Here is an 18,311-nt window from a genome sequence, read left to right on the forward strand (position 1 = left end):
TCAGATGGTGAATGAGTGCACAGATATCCGACAACAACAGAGTTTGCCAGACGTAGTCTCGATCGAGCTTTTTTGGCTGAGACTGAGGATGTCATTTCTAAAGTCTCAAATGACATTCCAATACTTAAGAGGTTTAATTGTAACGTAGATTGTGGTTTGGACATATGATTAAAGAGGGTGAGGTGAGTTTACAACACACTCAGCAATATTTCAGCTATATGGCAGCAGTCTGTAAATAATCAAGTCTGGACTAGTCTATCAAGTGATCAACAACTGTTGTGTAGTTACAACATGAACATTGATCTACACTATTGGGAACTCATAACAGGTGTCAACCAGGTGACAAACCTGATCACCTGATCCCATTATTTGCCTCTTACGAAAGGCATAGTCGCCTGTTGTGGCAGGCATGGGTTGCTGAAAGCCTAATCTATCCTGGTCCTGTATAATTAAAAGTTAATCAGTAAACCTTGATCAAGTCTCAAGTTTTGCAGAGAAGGTGGCTACTGATTAATCAGTGATGATCATTAAACAATTAAGCCCAGTATTATAGTCCGTTTTGCTCAAATACTGACCAATTAATTGCAGTCTACCTTGAAAACCGGTAAGCATAACATACTCAGTGAAACGCTGATCATAATCAGAACATCATACCAATTCTGTGAGGTTTTTGGAGAATATTTTTCCTTAAAATAGCAAAGTTGTTAAACAAACTATCATTGAAATATTGGCACAGTTCACTATTTGTTATGAGGGAAGAGTGCAGTGAAAGGGACAGCCAGGTGTGCACAGTGATGAGGTCAAACAAAAAATGTTGTACCTCCGATTACACCTCTTTAGAGGTCACATGCAACCAAACAATCAAAAACGATTAAGAAAAAGATATCACTAATTCATAATACATAAAATGCATTGCTGATTAAGAAAAGACAAATGCTCAAAATTGTAAGCGTATATTCACAAATCAAAAGTGTGACATTTTGTACTTGGGTTTACCTCCCTCAAAAATGAAGCAGCCATGATACTGATCCCAGTCAGAGCCAGTGGGTGTGCTCTCAAGTGTAGCAAAGCCTTTTCATTAGTTAGTGGTTCTGCTGCCATTTAGCCGGCTCTTTGTGTATGGCTTCTTAGCCCGATAGATGTGAATTTCAAATTGCATGTAGTCAATGATTGTAGTTGTGCTTTGCATATTGTCATTAGCAGACAGACAGGCAGACATAAAGGTGTCAATAAACCAGGCATTGAGTTTTCTCTGTGATAGAATCTGTTTATCACAATCAACGTGTTACTTTTTATGTATCAAGTAGATTATTTACTTGTTTGTGTATACAACCAAGATTAGACTAGCGCTTACGACCTCATACTGTTTCAAGCTCAGTGAACCTATTTACTGCGCGTGTTATGAGGCAGTGCAGCATAGCTGTTGAAACCACTTTTTCTCTCACCACTGGTGGAAAATTAGTGAAACGTTTGAACTCTGATTTCGTGAGATTTTCTTTATCACGTTTTTTTCAACTTTGTAGGTTTAAATGGCACTTTTGATGATTTTTTTTGGTAAATGCATACCCAAAGATATAAAAAAACAACCAAGTTAACTAAAACAGCATTGCTTCTTACATCATTATGTAACTTCATTTTTTGGATATAATAATTACACAGATTGAATAACTGAAGAATAAAATCGATTACTGTACTGATAAAAGTTCTTAAACGCACTCTACAGCTTACTATTTCCATCGTTTTTGTGTGATCCGTTAATGTAGTTTAAAAGACATATCGAGCAGCTTCCCTCGCCTTGAACTTCACGCTTGGACACAATGTTTAATGCTTAAAGGTCACATGCAACCAAAAAATCAAACATAATTAAAACACTTTTATCACTTATTCGTGACATATAATATGCATTGCTGCTTTTAAAAAAACAAATAAACACAATTATAAGCGTACAATCGCGATTCAAAAGTGCAATATTTTGTACTTGGGCTTACTTCCCCCGAAACAAAGCACTCGGGAGACCGAACCCAGTCATAGCGGGTGGATATGCACTAAAGTGTGACGACAGCTTCCGATTGGCTGTTTTATTTGCTGATATTCTGAGGGTTCATTGTGTGTACAGAAAGATGATCTGTTTGATGGGCATTTTAGAAGCATTGCGAGTGACAAGAAAGTAAGATTCTTTATGGATAACAACTTCTTTTTGTGTACTTGATGCGTCGTTTCAGTATGGATTCATATACTGTTGTCAAACAAAATCATATACACGAAAAGAAGTCGTTATCCATGAAGAATGTATATAGAGATGTTGGGTTTGGAAAATACATGTTCTGTGAATTTGTGCTCGATCCAATAAAAAATCATGTCAGTAGAGATAGTAAACTACTGCGTGACTGGAATCTGTCATTCGTCCAAGTACAAAGCAGGACTTGAAACTGATAAGAGTTTGCACCAGTTTCCGTCAGATCCAGTCGTCCGAAAAAAATGAATGTAGTATGTTTGCAACCCAGACATAAAAACATGTTGTGTGTATCACACATGCCTAATTACATAATGTTGCAGACACGGGACTCGGGTGCACGAGTCATAAATCAACTTATTTTCTTTACGTCGTATAGTCTGACAGGTGTTAAGTTCAAATTGCACGTGGTCAATGATTGAAGCTGTGTATTGCATGTCGTCTTTAGCAGACAGGCAGACAGACATATAGGTGTAAATAAACCAGACACAGCTTTCTCTGTGACAGCAACTGCTTACTACAATCAACAAGTTGTTTTACGTAACGAGTAGATTATTTGTGTACACAACCAAGATTAGACACTGCTCACGACCTCAGACGCTGGGCATGCATACTGTTTCAAGCTCCACAAACCTATTCACTGCGCATGCATTATGGACGCAGCGCAGCACAGCTGTTGAAACCAGTTTTCCCCCCAGCGCTTCAAAATTTTAATGGGCCATTTTTCATTAAAATGTGCCAAATGGCCCATGGCCCCTGCCTTTCCCAATCCCCTGTCAGATATGTGTCTATCATAGTCTACTATGTTCATCTCCCATTACGTTCAACTACATACATATCCTTAAGATTTGCCCAGTGTTTTAAATACTTCAAATACTGTTAGATTGAGCAATGGCAAAATGAGGACTAATGAAGGAATATACATACACCAAACTTTTCTTTGAGACAATTAGAAGTCTGACATAATGATGTTTGACTGTACCATATTTTCTTGAGTAAACATGGGCCTCAATTAAATACGAGGTAGTTTTACTACATGGAATTCTCAAAATTATTATCTTTGCAATGAGCACTTGGGTCCAAATGTGTCTAAAGGAGATATGTGCCCAGGTGTTTAATAGAGGAAATATGGTATGTTTACTTAGTGCTCTGTATGCAAGTAAATAATCCCAAAGTGGCATGTGTATATGAATGTTTGGATTGAAATGATACAGCATGGTCATGGTATTTATGGAGCGGTAGGGTAGCCTAGTGGTAAAAGCGTTCACTCTTCATGCCGAATATCCAGGTTCAATTCCCCACATGGGTACAGTGTGTGAAACCCTTCTCTGGTGCTCCCTGCCCAGATTATGCTGGTATATTGCTAAATGTGGCATAAAATTGCACTCACTGATGATATGTATCACAGAATTCCGAAAATGACTTTCAACTATGTTTGGGCTGGTTACATGTCAACAGGGCCAGGAACATGTTTCAGGTATCAGCCCTATGGGCTTCCTGTTTAGAAATTTCATACACAGTTTATGTGCAAAGTATCTACACAGTGAGCAGAGCCTTACATTAACCTAACATCCAGGACAAATAGCAGAAATGACTAAACTAATCGGTCAGAATAACGAGATCTTTACTTCTCAGAGTAAGATGTGATCCCTTATAAAACATATTTTATGTTTAGCAGTATGGATACTTATCAAAGTTGTTGATTCTTAAAATAGAAACATTTGTTTTCTAGGCAGGTATGTATCTTGCAGATGTTTTGTGAAACAAGTGATTACCAGATCCGTTTTGTTGTTTCAGAGATCCACAATGGCCAGTGTGCCAGAACATATCAACTTCCCTGCAGAGGAAGAGAAAATACTCAAATTTTGGAAAGACATAGATGCCTTCCAGACGTCAGTGAAGCAGTCGAAGGGAAGGCCCAGGTATGAAGGTGATCTCCAGACGTTTACAACCCGTGAAGATTTGAGTTAGAATTGTTCTTCAGTAACCCATGTCTTAAGAGGCAACTAACGTGATTGGGTAGTCAAACTCGCTGACTTGATTGATAAATGTCATCGGTCTCCAGTTGCATAGATTGATGCTCATGAAGTTGATCAGTGGATCGTCTGATCATTACTCGATTACTTACAGACTGCCGCCATATAGCTGGTGTAAAACTAAACACTCACTTACTCCAGACATTTACAGTTCTATAGTAACATTTATAATCAAGAAATGAGTTAAATACATGTAGGGTCTTATTGATCAAATAAACAGATGTCTAAATAAGTATTATTTTTATTAGTATTCATGCAACAAGAGTTAGACTCTAAGGCTGGTCCATATGACTTTGTGTAGGAAATACCTAGTCTGGTCTTGTTAAAATCTTATCTGACCAGCCTGACTGGTTGTGTAGATATTAAATAAATGCTGTTACATATCAGCAGCGGCATAGAACTCAACTCAATCACTCAGTAATCCAAAATGGGCATTAGCCCAAGCAACACTTACTAACTTAGAAATAATCTTTCCAAAAAATTGCTTCAAGAGTAGGTGTTCTTGCTTTGCAGACATTGAATTCTAGAAATCTTTATTGCACATGCTTAATGTTCTAAACAATGAACATGAGATTCCTTTGAACAGACTTCATCGTTTGGGGAATAGCAAGCATGTCTAATGTCTTGTTTGTTAACTGAAAAACTCTTTTGTTTAAAAATATCCCCTTCAGTATTACTCCTGTTCATAGTGAACTACTGACAGTAGCATGACTCCTCAGCTCACGTCAGTAACAAATGGTATGGTGTATTACACTCACTTAAACCATTGTGGTGCAAGCAGTTATAAACTTTGGAAAATGCGTTGCCATGGCATTTGTGTATTGTGTTGTGCAATCACTTGAACCATTTTGATGTAGAAAATGCAGTGCTGCATCAAAGCCATAATGCTTTCCCAGAAAATGACTCTTGTCTCTTAACTACACACAACCACACCCAGTATCAAATAGTCAAGACTTAAGTTCGATGTTTTTATTTTAGAATTATTAGAATTATTTCACTACATACCCCAACCATATCCAAGAGAAAATTATTTAGTTTTGATAAGATGTCAACACTTAACTTGACACTGGTTTTGGAAGTAATAATTATTGTCCTCTTCAACGTGACCCTGTTCACTGACCCGTGTTCACGCCTTGAGTTACTGATTCTCAACTGCAAGCATTTGTTGAAAGTAGCTGGTGTGTGACCAAACCGAGTTGTGTGTTTGAGTACAATGCACCTTGTGTCTGAGTGCACACCTGGTGTAGAGTGTGTTCTCACCAAAGGCTGTTATGTGTTGCATCAGACAGGATGCAGTAGAAAGCGCTTGATCACGGATGTTGGTGAAACTTGAAAAGACCTGTGATCATGTCACTGCTATGTGTTAAGGTTAAAAATATGTTTATATATTTTGTAAGTTTGAGTTCCCTCAGAGTGGCTGTCCACAGATTATTTAGAGACTTCTGTCATAAAGTTGGAATATTGCTTAATGCAACACTGAACATCAAACCAACAAACAGTGAGTGAGTATAGTGTTACGCTGCACCCAGCAATATTCCAGCTATATGATGGTGGTCTGTAACTAATTCAGTCCGGACCAGACAATCCAGTGATCACTAGCATGAGCATCGATCTGCATAACTAAAATCGTTGACTTGAGTCAACCAAGTCAGTGAGCCTGACCACCCATTCCCGTTAGTCACCATAGGTTGATAAAGACCTATTCTATCACGAAACTTATCAGGTCACTAACAAACAATGGCTTTGGGCTAGTCTAATTGCTAGGGTGTTATCTTGCCATGCTGAAGACTCAAGTTCGATTCCCAACAAGGACACAGTGTGTGAATCCCATTTTTGGTGTCCCACACCATGATATTGCTGGAATATTGCAAGCAGCAGCATAAAACTAAAACTCACTCATACACTAACAAGCAATCTAGTTCTGGTGACCCATGAAGGTACAGGTTCGAATATTGATCTTTAGTAACTCATGCTTGTGGTAAGAAGTGGCAAATAGGATTGGGTGGACATGTTCACTGATATTAACCCATGTCATCAGTTGTGTAAATCAATGCTCATTCTGTTGATCACTGGATCATTTGGTTCTGGCTGTGATTCCAGACCTGCCATACAGCTGGAATATTGCTGAGTGTGGCATAAGTTCTCTGTTTTTGTTTATTTTCTTCTGAGTTTTTTCAAATTTCTGTTTTACCTTCCAGGTTTTCCTTCTATGATGGGCCACCATTTGCCACAGGCCTGCCACATTATGGCCACATCCTGGCAGGAACCATCAAGGATGTTGCCACTCGGTGGGCGCATCAGAGCGGCTTCCATGTAGAGAGGAGGTTTGGTTGGGATTGCCACGGACTGCCAGTGGTAGGTGTTCAAGATCGGGCCCCAATTTGTTGAAACAAACTCAAGTCTGATTTTTTTACTTAAGTTAGAATTAAATTTGAGAAAATGCAGGAAAAAGCAATTCACAGAATGAACTGAAATTAATATTAAACTCAAACATTTTTGACAATTTTTGTTGCTTAATTTTTATGTTTTTTTTTTATCATACTCCTACTATGAAGTAACGGGGGTATAGCATTCATTTCTTCCGTCCTGAAACTTTTTCCGGAGCATATATCTTAAAGTTTACATGCTAGGTTCACGGAACTTCACACATGTTAATCATTACAAGCAGATGTGCCATTGAAGGTTTTTCAGATTTTGGTTTTGTGCAGTTTCCATGGAAACACACCTTAGTGCCAAATGTGTTTGATGGTATTGTTCGGAGCATATCTCTCAAAGTCTACATGCTAGGTTCACCAAACTTCACACACATATCAATCACTACCCATTGATGTGCCTTTTGGTATTTTAACTGTTTTTTGTTTTTTTCAGAATTTGTTGTGTTGTTTCCATGGAAACATGGCAAATTGTGTTTGATAGTTACCTGGCCACAGCATATCACAGACACAAACTACACATGCTAGATTCACCAAACATGGTACACAAGTTAGTCGTGACCCAAAGATATGCCATGTGCTATTTATTTGCAAAATGTGATTATTCAAAGTGTTCTGTATCTACATAGGATATATTGTTCATGTGATGAGTACAAATATAGTTCTCATTGATTCTAAAGAGTTAATTTCTTCATTTCATATATGCAAATAAAGGTGTACATGGCAAAACTATCATCTAATATGCATATAAAGTTTTTTTAGAGTCGAGGAGAAAGTCTTTGGAACTGCTGATCACATTATATATCAATATCAGTCATTTCCATGTCCCAATGTGGGAAGTGGGGGTATGTGAGCTGTGCTCACTTCAACACTTGAGCATGGCCATAGGGCTCTGTCAAACTTTCTGATACTCTCTTTCAACTCTGTGGAATCATACAGCCGTGCTGCCCGTTAGACACAATGAACTAAACAGATTCTGTAGTCTAATGGGAAAGTTGAAACCCAAATATCACATTTGTTACAGTTTGCATGTTGCTGTCTTAAAGCTGGAATGTTCCTGAGTGCTGGGTCAAACAGTAACCCTGATGATATATATATATCTTTATGTACTGTGTTGATTACAGGAGTATGAGATAGACAAGACTCTGGGCATCAAGGGACCCGAGGATGTGGCAAAGATGGGGATTGAGGCCTATAACAAGGAGTGTCGCAAGATCGTCATGAGGTACTCCAATGAATGGGAGGTAAGGAAAGTCACAAAAATTCATACCCGTGAAGATCCGGGGTTAGACATCTCCAGAATGTTTTCAAAAGTGTTGAGAATAAGAATGTTCAAAACATTCTAAATTCTGCCAAAAAAAATGCTAACAAGAATATGAGTTTTGTATGTGCTGATACATCACTACAAATGATGTACATTTGTAAGACACTGGTTCACATTTCAGACCATTGTGACCCGTCTTGGTCGCTGGATTGACTTCAAGAACGACTACAAGACGATGTACCCCTGGTTCATGGAGAGTATCTGGTGGGTGTTCCAACAACTCTACAACAAGGGGCTCGTCTACCAGGGCTATAAGGTAAGCTAAATATCAGCTAGTGAGCAAATTCCTAATTTTTTCTGTCTTAAGGAGCACAGATTGCTAACTGCACCAATTTGTGGAAGCATCTGAACATCTACATAACTACCACAATGTTACAAGTCAACTCAAAACCTTGAGACTCCTCTCTGATGTGTACCTGCCTATCTGTGTTCTGTTGACATTGCCCACAAACTAAACAATTAATCATTCAATGATGCATTTACTGTATGTGCTATGAAGCAAAGCAAACCTTCACTTAGCAGAAAAGATTAATGTCAGACTCACACACTTGGGATAAAGGGTGTTGAATACCCGATTGTGAAAATACATTAAGGTCCTGTTCACATGAAGAGACAACTTATCTGCCTGTTCACATTAAGATGCAACTAATGGGCCAGTTCACATTAAGATGCAACTAATGGGGCTGTTCACATTAAGATGCAACTAATGGGGCTGTTCATATTAAGATGCAACTAATGGGGCTGTTCATATTAAGATGCAACTAATGGGGCTGTTCATATTAAGATGCAACTAATGGGGCTGTTCACATTAAGATGCAACTAATGGGGCTGTTCACATTAAGATGCAACTAATGGGGCTGTTCATATTAAGAGACAATTAATATGCTTGTTCACATTAGTCTGGGCTAGTTGATACTCACTCATGACTGTGCTGTCTGGACAGCCTGATCTCTGACATGCATTCTCTTCAGGTGATGCCCTTCTCCACTGCGTGCAACACGCCCCTGTCAAACTTTGAGTCGGGACAGAACTACAAGGAGGTCACAGACCCTGCTGGTAGGTTCTACTGAGCCTGGAATTAGTGCAGATGAACTGGACACCATTTCATTATAATTAGAACTTTTGCTCTTATATTACTCAATACCTTTTGCTCTTAATGATAAAACCTGTGAAACTCTGAGTTAGAATTGATCTTTAGTAACCCATGCTTTTTATTCCCTGGGCATGTAATGCGGGGGATATAGTCAACACCTCGCCTGTTTGTCCATCCATCCATGCGTCTGTAATCATTTTGTTTTCGGAGCATACCCAATAAACGTTCAATATTTCTAGACCAAAATTGATAGATAAATTAGTCTGAATCTATGGTTGTGCCTTTTGCTATTTACAGATTTTTGGCATTTTTTGTTTTTGTTTTTTTTTGTTTTTCCATGAAACATTTTGGTGTTAGTCTAATGGTGGAGTGGGCTTTGTTTCGGGAGCAGAACTCAAAAACTGTTCAGTATTTTTCTCCCAAACTTGGTAGATATATCAGAATCTAAAGTTTTTACAGGTTTTTGTGAATCATTATTTTCTCAGTTTCCATGGAAACGTTTCGGACTTAGTCTCGAATGTGACATATGTTTTTCGTTTCCGGAGCACAACTCAAAAACTTCCTAATATCTGTCAGTAAAACTTGGTAGATCTGTGTAGCAGACCCCAACGTGGTGCCTTTTGCTGTTTACAGGTTTTTGTGATTTGTCATTTTCTGGGTTTCCAACTAAATGTTTCGGACTTAGTCTCTAATGTAACGCGTGTTTTGTTTCCAGGGCACAACTCAAAAACTTCGTTACGCCTATCAGTGAAACTTGGTAGATATGTGAAGTAGACACCAACATGATGTCTTTTCCTATTTACAGGTTTTTGTGATTTATCATTTTCTGGGTTTCCATGGTAATGATTCTGACTCAATCTCCAAATGGAGGCATGGACTTCGTTTCCGGAGCACAATTCGAAAACTATTTAATATCTTTCAGCAAAACATGGGAGATATTCGGGGCAGACCCCAAAGTGGTGATTTTGCTATTTACAAAGTTTTGGCAAATTTACTTTTCCTGGTTTCCATGGAAACGATTCAGACTTTCTCTCAAAATGGAGGGATGGGCTTCATTTCGAGAGCACAACTCGAAAAGCATTTCGTATCTTTCTTACAGATCTTGGCAGACATGTGAGACAGATCTTGAAGTGGTGCCTTTTGCTGTTAACAGATATATGGCATTTATATTTTACATGAATTCCATGGAAACAATTCAAACTTAGTCTAAAAAACATTAAGTTACTGTCGGATGATGACTCATCATCTTCTGATGACTCTTGTTGTAATTCGGATAACAAAATATGGTCATAGTTCACCTTTCATGATTTATTGTCTCTGATACAAATCCCACATCAATTAGAAATGGTGGCTTCCATTTTAGTAATCATCAGTTTCCCCCTGGAGGAAACTCCAGATGTGTCCATCATCGCCTGGACCACCACGCCATGGACGTTGCCTAGCAACCTCGCTTGTTGCGTCAACGGAGACCTGGATTATGTCAAACTTAAAGGTCAGTGAGATCTCATCCCTTTCACAACCTCAGTAAACATGTGAAGTTGCCTCTGGGATTCTTAATTATCTAATGTTTATAAATATTTAAGGTCTTTTTCAGGGGAAGGTACCAATTGGTCTGAAGTTAAGTATCTATACTGGACATAATAAGTTAGGGATGTTTGTATTTTTTTGATAGATATTTTATTTGTGTCAATGAATAAATACATAATATTTCAAAATTTCAAAATTTGCATATATCCCTAACTATTTTTGTCCAGTATATTTCAATGTATCAGTGTATCAGTAGGATTGAAATGTTGATAGAGAAAACTATGAGCCAGTGTGTTGAAGGCCTGAAACTTTTATTGATACCTTCATTGTTGTAATTAAGTTTCTTATTTACTTCTGCTCATTCGTGGATCAGTACCAAGACAATCTGGTTGCAAAAGATCTTTAGCAACCCATGATTGTAAGACTAAATAGATTGTTTGGTCAGGCTTGCTGGTTTATCCCAGTTGTGTAGATAGGTGTTCATGCTGTTGATCACTGGATGGTCTGGTCTAGACACAGTTATTTACAGAATGCTACCATATAGCAGGAATATTGCTGTATAGGGAGTTAAACGACAAAAACGATTTCAAATAAAATGTGTATTGAAAGTTGCAAGTATTTTTGGTTGACAATTTGTAGTGAAATTTTTTTAATCCTCAAACATTTTTTAAATAAATTTTGAAAAATTGATGCATTAACATCATTAATGTTGTATGGTATATGTTACAAAGTGTTGTTGTTGCTTGTGCTCTTTTCTGCGGACAAGTCTTTGAATGTAATTATTGTCATTAAGTCTACTCTTTACTGGTACCTTGTAGGAGATGATATTGCAGGGATTGTGCTAAAAGTGGCTTAATACCATACTTACTCACTGCATGAAATGTTCCTCTCCTCAGACAAGAGTTCTGGTAAGGTGTACATCATGATGGAGGCGAGACTGGGGGCACTGTTCAAGTCAGAGGAGGAGTACACTGTACTGGAGAAGTAAGTAATCTTCTTGACTGTCTTGGTGTATATGTGAAATGTTTTAGCATTGTTCCTGGCATGGTGGCAGAGTATGTCCCTTTGATGTGCTTGAAGCCGATGAATTTATAGGAGAAATTTCTGATTTAAATTGAGTTGATGATTTTATTGCCATCAGAGATGAGGTGAAAACTCACCCAGTCATGTTGCGTCATTTAGTTGTGCTAAAAGCCAATTATCATTATTTGATCATTCCATCTAAGGGGAATGAAGGTGACATAGCCCCATGGTAAAGTATTCTCTCATCATGCCAAAGACCTGTGTTTTATTCCTGTCATGGGTACAATGTGAGAAGCCCATTTCTGTAGTGCCCCTGAGGGTGGTAGGGTAGCCTAGTGGTTAAAGTGTTCACCTGTCATGCCAAAGACCTGTGGTCTATTCCCATCGTGGTTATTATGTGTGAAGCCCATTTCTGGTGTAGCCTGCTTTGATAGTATATGAATATTGCTGATGGAGGAGGGTTTATCTTTGAGGACAAGTTTAGATGAGTTTGCAAGAACAACATATATATCTAAGATAAAGACTCATCCATATTTACCTTCTTGCAGATTCAAGGGCAAGACTCTGGAAGGAAAGAAGTACAAGCCACTGTTTCCATACTTCGAGAATGTAAGTACTTCTTCTGTTTTTCAGAAATGCAGGTTGACAAATGAAATGTTATTAGATTTATTAGCTCTTCATAGCAGTAGATAAATATTATGGTGGCAATGATTGAATTTTCATTATTATTAAATTGAAAAATGAACCACAGCATTATTTATATGCAAGAGCACAAATTTGATTTGAATGTCTTGTTAATGTTCTTTCAGATGGGCAAGACAAATGGAGCCTTTAGAGTTCTTCTAGGTAGTTACGTCACAGCAGAAAGTGGTACTGGTGTTGTCCATCAGGCACCATACTTCGGTGAAGTATGTATTGTCTGTCTTGAATATTTATTTAAATAAATGATTAATTAAACATCATGTTTGATTCTCTGGCACCAAACACAGTGTAGGATATCATCTCGTGACACCTCAGCTCTACTGTCAGTTGAATACCCCCAAAAATAAGAATTCTGTTATTTTGATGACATTTGCAGAACACATTTTATATACAGTATTGATCCTAGTGAACAACCTTGACCTTGGATTATTTTACCAGGATGATTACCAAACATGTCTGAAGTACAAGATCATCACCAAGGACATGAAGATGGTTTGTCCTATAGATGCCAGTGGCAAGTTCACCGAAGAGGTCACACACTTCAAGGGCATGTACTTCAAGGTCAGTGGTGTCAAGGAAAAGTAGTGCAATAGACTCTGTAGCCCATTTTAGCTTGTTTATCTTTGCAGTGAATATTTGATAAATTTTGAATAAAACACATTGTTATTACTGCTTGTATACACCACATTCTCTGCATGAATACATCCATGAATACATATTGCCACCATGGGTATCAATGTTGCCATGTCTATGTTTAGTCTGGTAATGAGGGAAACTATTGGTAGCCACACAGGCTTTACACAGAGCATGAATTGAAGAGGGTAGTGCTTAGCAAATGTGCCTAGCAGTTTGTGTTGCCATAGTAACAGCTGATCTCTGTTGCAGGATGCTGACAAGGAGATCATGAAGAAGCTGAAGGCTGAAGGTCGTCTCGTCCACCAGGGCACAGCCAAGCACAACTACCCATTCTGTTGGAGGTAAGGCCAGCTGTTATGTGTCGATAACTTATCTCAAGATTGTGAGTTCGGTTAAAATTTGTAACAAAATGAGTCAGCAATGAAGATTTGATGACGGAATGGAAACTATGTGTTGCCAGACAACCTGGGGTGGTAGTGTAGCGACACACTTAGAGAGATAAGTGGGTAAGTTTTATACCGCTTTTAGCAATATCTCAGCAATATCTCAGCTGGGGACACCAGAAATGGGCTTCACATATTGTACCTATGTTGGTAATCAAACCTGGGTCTTCGGTGTGATGAGCAAACACTTTAAACAGTAGGCCACCCCACTGCACTTCAGAGAGATGAGATTAGATGAAATAGGCTGTATTATACCAAGGAATTCGTTCTTGCAGCATTGGAATCTCTTTATCAAAATAGATAAAATATTTTGTACAATGGAAAATGAATAATTATGACAGAGTGTTTGAATAACATTCTGTGTAACAGTTGATATTCAGGCAGTTTATTCTGAAAGCTGTTTGTGGAATGATTGTTTAAATTAATAGTATCAGTATGATATGATACCTGTACTAGTGGTGATCTGATTAACTGAATCATCAAAGATTGGTTGCAGTGACTAAACGATCAAGCATCGATGGTGTTTTCTCTTTAATGAACACAACCAATTTGGAACATTTGTTTGCATAAACAATATCTTTCACATGGATGGTTTTGTCTGTGTCATGAAATTTGCACTACAAGCTACAGGTCATGATTGAATTTATCTTAAGGACTCAAGGAAGTTTTCATTACTAACATCCTAGTAATCATTTAAAGATATGAAATTTGCAAATGTGTTTTGTACAATTTACACAGCCAAAAGCCCAAAACGTTTGTGCATTAACAAGGGTTGGGAAAGAGAACTTTGACAATGGGCCATTTTATTATCTATTTTCTGAATTTAATAAGGGTCACTGCCCTTGTATCAATAGTAAATTTCAAAATTGTAATGGGCCGTTTTTTATTCTAATGTGCAAACTGGCCCATGGCCCCTGCGTATCCCAATCCCTGCATTAACAAACATTACTGACTAAGCCGACCAATTATTTTCGGTGATTGATCGGTTGTAATAGACCAGTCATCAAGTATGAGGTTTTAACCAATTCCCAACACTAACCTGTACTTCCTAGGGCAATATTCCTAACTAACAGCTGAGAAAAATATAGTGTCTGTCATGCTTGATCATAAAAGTGAAGAAAAACAACGTATGTCAATGACATTGCAATCACAATACAAACGCCATTGTGGGAGTTGTCCATCACTTTGAATCAAACTACACTTCTTTTGTTTGTAGTTAGAAATGAGAAGACATTATACCACCCACATACATCTCAATGTTCAAGAAACCCTGTTCATTCAATTGTTATTTCTAATGCAGGCAAGACCAGTGAAGATACGAGTTAGAATTAATCCTCAGTAGCCTATGTTTGTCATAAGAGGCAATTAATCGGGTGGTAAGGCTAACTGACTTGGTGACACGTCATCATATCTCAGTTGTGTTGATAAGCGGATTGTCTGATCCAGACTTGATTGTTAACAGACTTCTGCCATATAGCAGGAATATTTCTGAGTGTGGTGTGAAACTAAACTCACTCACTTACTCATTCTAATGCGGATTCAAGTTTTGTGGATAAGATCAGTGCGTAGTTCTCATGGGTATGTATCATGGTGCCATGTGTTAGACTGCCATGTCTGTTACTACAGGTCTGAGACTCCCCTCATGTACAAGGCGGTGCCAAGCTGGTTCATCCGAGTTGAGCAGGCTACTGACAAGCTGCTGGACAACAACCAGAAGACTTACTGGTAAGGGAATCGATGATGATCAAGCTGATTCCACAATGACTTGCTACATGTGTACTGTTTTCTCTCTTTTCTTCTTTAACTTTTTGGAGTAAACAGATTACTTTGACAAATTCTGAAGAGAATTTTGTTACGAATAGTGGGTATTGGGGACACGTTACAGCATTGTTTTGGTGCTTTGACCAGGTTGTGTTATCAACAGTTTTCCATTTTCTGAGAGTCTGTTTTTTCCTCAGGGTGCCAGACTTTGTGAAGGAGAAGAGATTTGCCAACTGGCTGCGTGATGCTCGGGATTGGGCTGTCTCCCGTAATCGGTACTGGGGCACCCCCATCCCTCTGTGGATCAGTGAAGATGGAGAAGAGGTAGAGAGATTGGGCTTACAAAGTAGATCTTACGTGGCCACATACATAAGAGGTGTTTTCACTTTGCCATTAACTGATGGGTAATCAGCATTCACAGGATGAACCAAGACTTTTTGGGCTTTAATTGAGTATAATATATACCACTGAAAAAGGTAGGGGATATTCCATATTGCAAGCATACCACTAGCCAGTGCATAATGTCTATCCATACAGATGAAGCCTTTCCAAAGGAATGCAATAAATGCTCACATTTTCCCTTAATTTCTCTTCATCCTTTGTTCCTTCCTTAGCTTCATCATTTGCATTTTATCAATCTTGTAAATCCTGTATCCCCTAATGTTTTTTTAATAGTATATCTGTGTGGGGTTAAACTGTGGTGGTATCTCAAATTGCATGGTCTTGGAAACAGGCAATGTGTGTAGGTGAGCATGGGTCAATGCCAATTTTAGCAATATTCCTGCAATATCACAGAAGGCGACCTCAGGGGGGAGCTTCAATGATTGTATTCATGTGGGGAATCGGACTCAGGATTGAGACATGACAAGCAATACTTTAACCACCTGAATTCCAGAGTATTTATGTACCCTATATATGTGTTGAGTAATGTTGAATGCAACTCAACTCAACCAAAATATGATTTAGAGTGGACCCAAAAGTGAAATGTTGATGCAGCATGTAAAGCATTTGTCAACAACACAGCTGTTTAATGAAACTATGTGGCTGGTTACAGATCGTGTGTGTAGGATCTGTTGAAGAACTGAAGGAATTGTCAGGCGTTGAACTGAAGGATCTTCACAGAGAGAAGTGAGTTGTTCTCTTTTTTTGACACAAAGTTAAAGCCATATTTGCTCCCTCTCTGGCTTTTTATGAGTAGTATCACTCCATATGGGGCTTTGTTTGGAGCCATATGGGCCCTTTATATGTCTCTTTCCTTGAACCTGTATGGCTCCCTATGTGGCTTTGTTTGGAGAAATATGGATCCCTAAGTCTCTTTGCATGGAGTGATAGGGCTCCCTATGTGGCTTTGCATGGAGGTGTGTGGCCCTGCATGGAGCAAAGGCATGTTCAGAATCGCATGCGCCCACGTGCTCCCGCGAACTATCCTCCCAGCTGACTCGCCAAGCGAAAAAAGATGGCGACCATGTTTAATAGAAAAAAAGCCATTCAAATCACGAATGGGCAAGGAGTAGCCAAGAAATGTTGTGTAAAGCATAAAGAAGTTTAAAGTATAAAGACATCCATAACATTTTGTCTTATACATGTTTAATGTCATTCGTCTATACTCGCCCCTTTCCATAACCTCCAGCAAGAAGACGAAAGGCTATTCGTCTTTTCCCGGAATAACATGAGTTGGTCACAAATGGTTTGTTGTAAGAAAGCACTCGCATCCGTTCAGGACCCATGCGAAGGCTCGCGGGAGGCAATCGCGCAGGCGCTCGCGGTTCTGAACATGCCTCCGTTTTCCTCCCTATGTGGTTCTGCATGGACCTGTTTGGCTCACTGTGTGGCCCTGCATGGAGCTGTTTTGCTCCCTATGTGGCCCTGCATGGACTCCTATGACTCCCTTTGTGGCCCTGCATGGATTAGTTTGGCTCCCTATGTGTCTTTGCATGGAGCTGCCTATGTCGCCCTGCATGGACTCATATGGCTCCTATGTGGCTTTGCATGGAGCTGTTTGGCTCCCTATGTGGCTCTGCATGGAGCTCACTCCCTGTGTGGCTTTGAATGGAGCCATTGTACTCTCTATGTGGCTTTGTATATAAACTTATCACTCCCTCTTTGACTTTGCATGGAGCTGTGTTGCTCCCTTCGTGGTTTTTCTATGGAGCTGTATCACTCTGAATCTGGCTTTGAATAGACATTATCACTCCCTATGTGGCCTTGCATGGAGCAGGCTTTTGCATGGGGCCATATTGCTGGGTCATACTTTAACACTGCATATAGGCAATACTTAGATATGTTTTGAAGCTCACAACATGTGCAATACTTAGATATGTTTTGAAGCTCTCACACATTTTGCGTATATCTTGGTTATCGATCAATCCCATTATCAGTAGACTGAATATTTCTGGATGCGGTTTTACATCACATTGGCAAATCATGGCCAGATGGGCATGCTGTCATAGGTCAGATGGCAGTTATATACAGATCAGGATAGAATTGATAATGTCTAGGAAATGCCAGGCTTTATTCAGCAGTCTTGCCTGTCAAGTGAGGAACCCAAACTAAGTCTGAACCTCATGCTTCAAAATGAATTGACTTAAACTCAGCCTGTAGTTAAAACTGTATGAAGAACCTCTCATGTCATGTGGCAGAATCAGAGCCATTATCAAAGATGGCCCATTAGGTTTCAAAATGGCCCAAGTATTTGGATTTCACCTTCTCCAAGCCCAGAATGAACACTGCAGTCCACAGAAACAGGAGCCTAAAACGAGACATTTTCTGTTGACCTGAGTCAGTTATCTATTGCATGTATTAGTTTAGTTTTGCGTTTTTCATTTTGAGGTCTATTTTGTTTCAGTGTTGACAAGGTGACCATTCCCTCTAAAATGGGTAGGGGAGTGCTGCGTCGTGTGAGTGAAGTGTTTGACTGCTGGTTTGAGAGCGGCAGCATGCCTTATGCCCAGGCTCATTTCCCATTTGAACACAAGAAGGACTTTGAGGAGAGCTTCCCAGCCGATTTCATTGCAGAGGGAGTGGATCAAACACGTGGATGGTAAGTTAGATGTAGCACATCATCAGAGATTATTATTGCTCTTTCTTATACTTGGGAAGGA

General features: G+C 39.1%; 1 protein-coding gene across 1 annotated transcript in view; it reads left to right on the forward strand.

The window, feature by feature from the left end:
* LOC137295771 (isoleucine--tRNA ligase, cytoplasmic-like) overlaps positions 1 to 18,311 on the forward strand; it is a 33,453-nt gene that overhangs the window by 297 nt on the left and 14,845 nt on the right. The window contains exons 2-16 of the mRNA XM_067827309.1: positions 4,031 to 4,155; positions 6,468 to 6,624; positions 7,826 to 7,945; positions 8,147 to 8,281; positions 8,997 to 9,081; positions 10,482 to 10,610; positions 11,542 to 11,629; positions 12,217 to 12,277; positions 12,478 to 12,576; positions 12,809 to 12,931; positions 13,256 to 13,347; positions 15,076 to 15,174; positions 15,408 to 15,534; positions 16,265 to 16,338; positions 18,056 to 18,250. Of these exons, the coding sequence (XP_067683410.1) occupies positions 4,040 to 4,155; positions 6,468 to 6,624; positions 7,826 to 7,945; positions 8,147 to 8,281; positions 8,997 to 9,081; positions 10,482 to 10,610; positions 11,542 to 11,629; positions 12,217 to 12,277; positions 12,478 to 12,576; positions 12,809 to 12,931; positions 13,256 to 13,347; positions 15,076 to 15,174; positions 15,408 to 15,534; positions 16,265 to 16,338; positions 18,056 to 18,250 (1,700 nt within the window). The 5' untranslated portion in view covers positions 4,031 to 4,039. The remainder of the gene's footprint in view (positions 1 to 4,030; positions 4,156 to 6,467; positions 6,625 to 7,825; positions 7,946 to 8,146; positions 8,282 to 8,996; positions 9,082 to 10,481; positions 10,611 to 11,541; positions 11,630 to 12,216; positions 12,278 to 12,477; positions 12,577 to 12,808; positions 12,932 to 13,255; positions 13,348 to 15,075; positions 15,175 to 15,407; positions 15,535 to 16,264; positions 16,339 to 18,055; positions 18,251 to 18,311) is intronic.

This window comes from Haliotis asinina, chromosome 9 (genome assembly GCF_037392515.1).
Source record: "Haliotis asinina isolate JCU_RB_2024 chromosome 9, JCU_Hal_asi_v2, whole genome shotgun sequence".
Classification (NCBI taxonomy): domain Eukaryota; kingdom Metazoa; phylum Mollusca; class Gastropoda; order Lepetellida; family Haliotidae; genus Haliotis; species Haliotis asinina.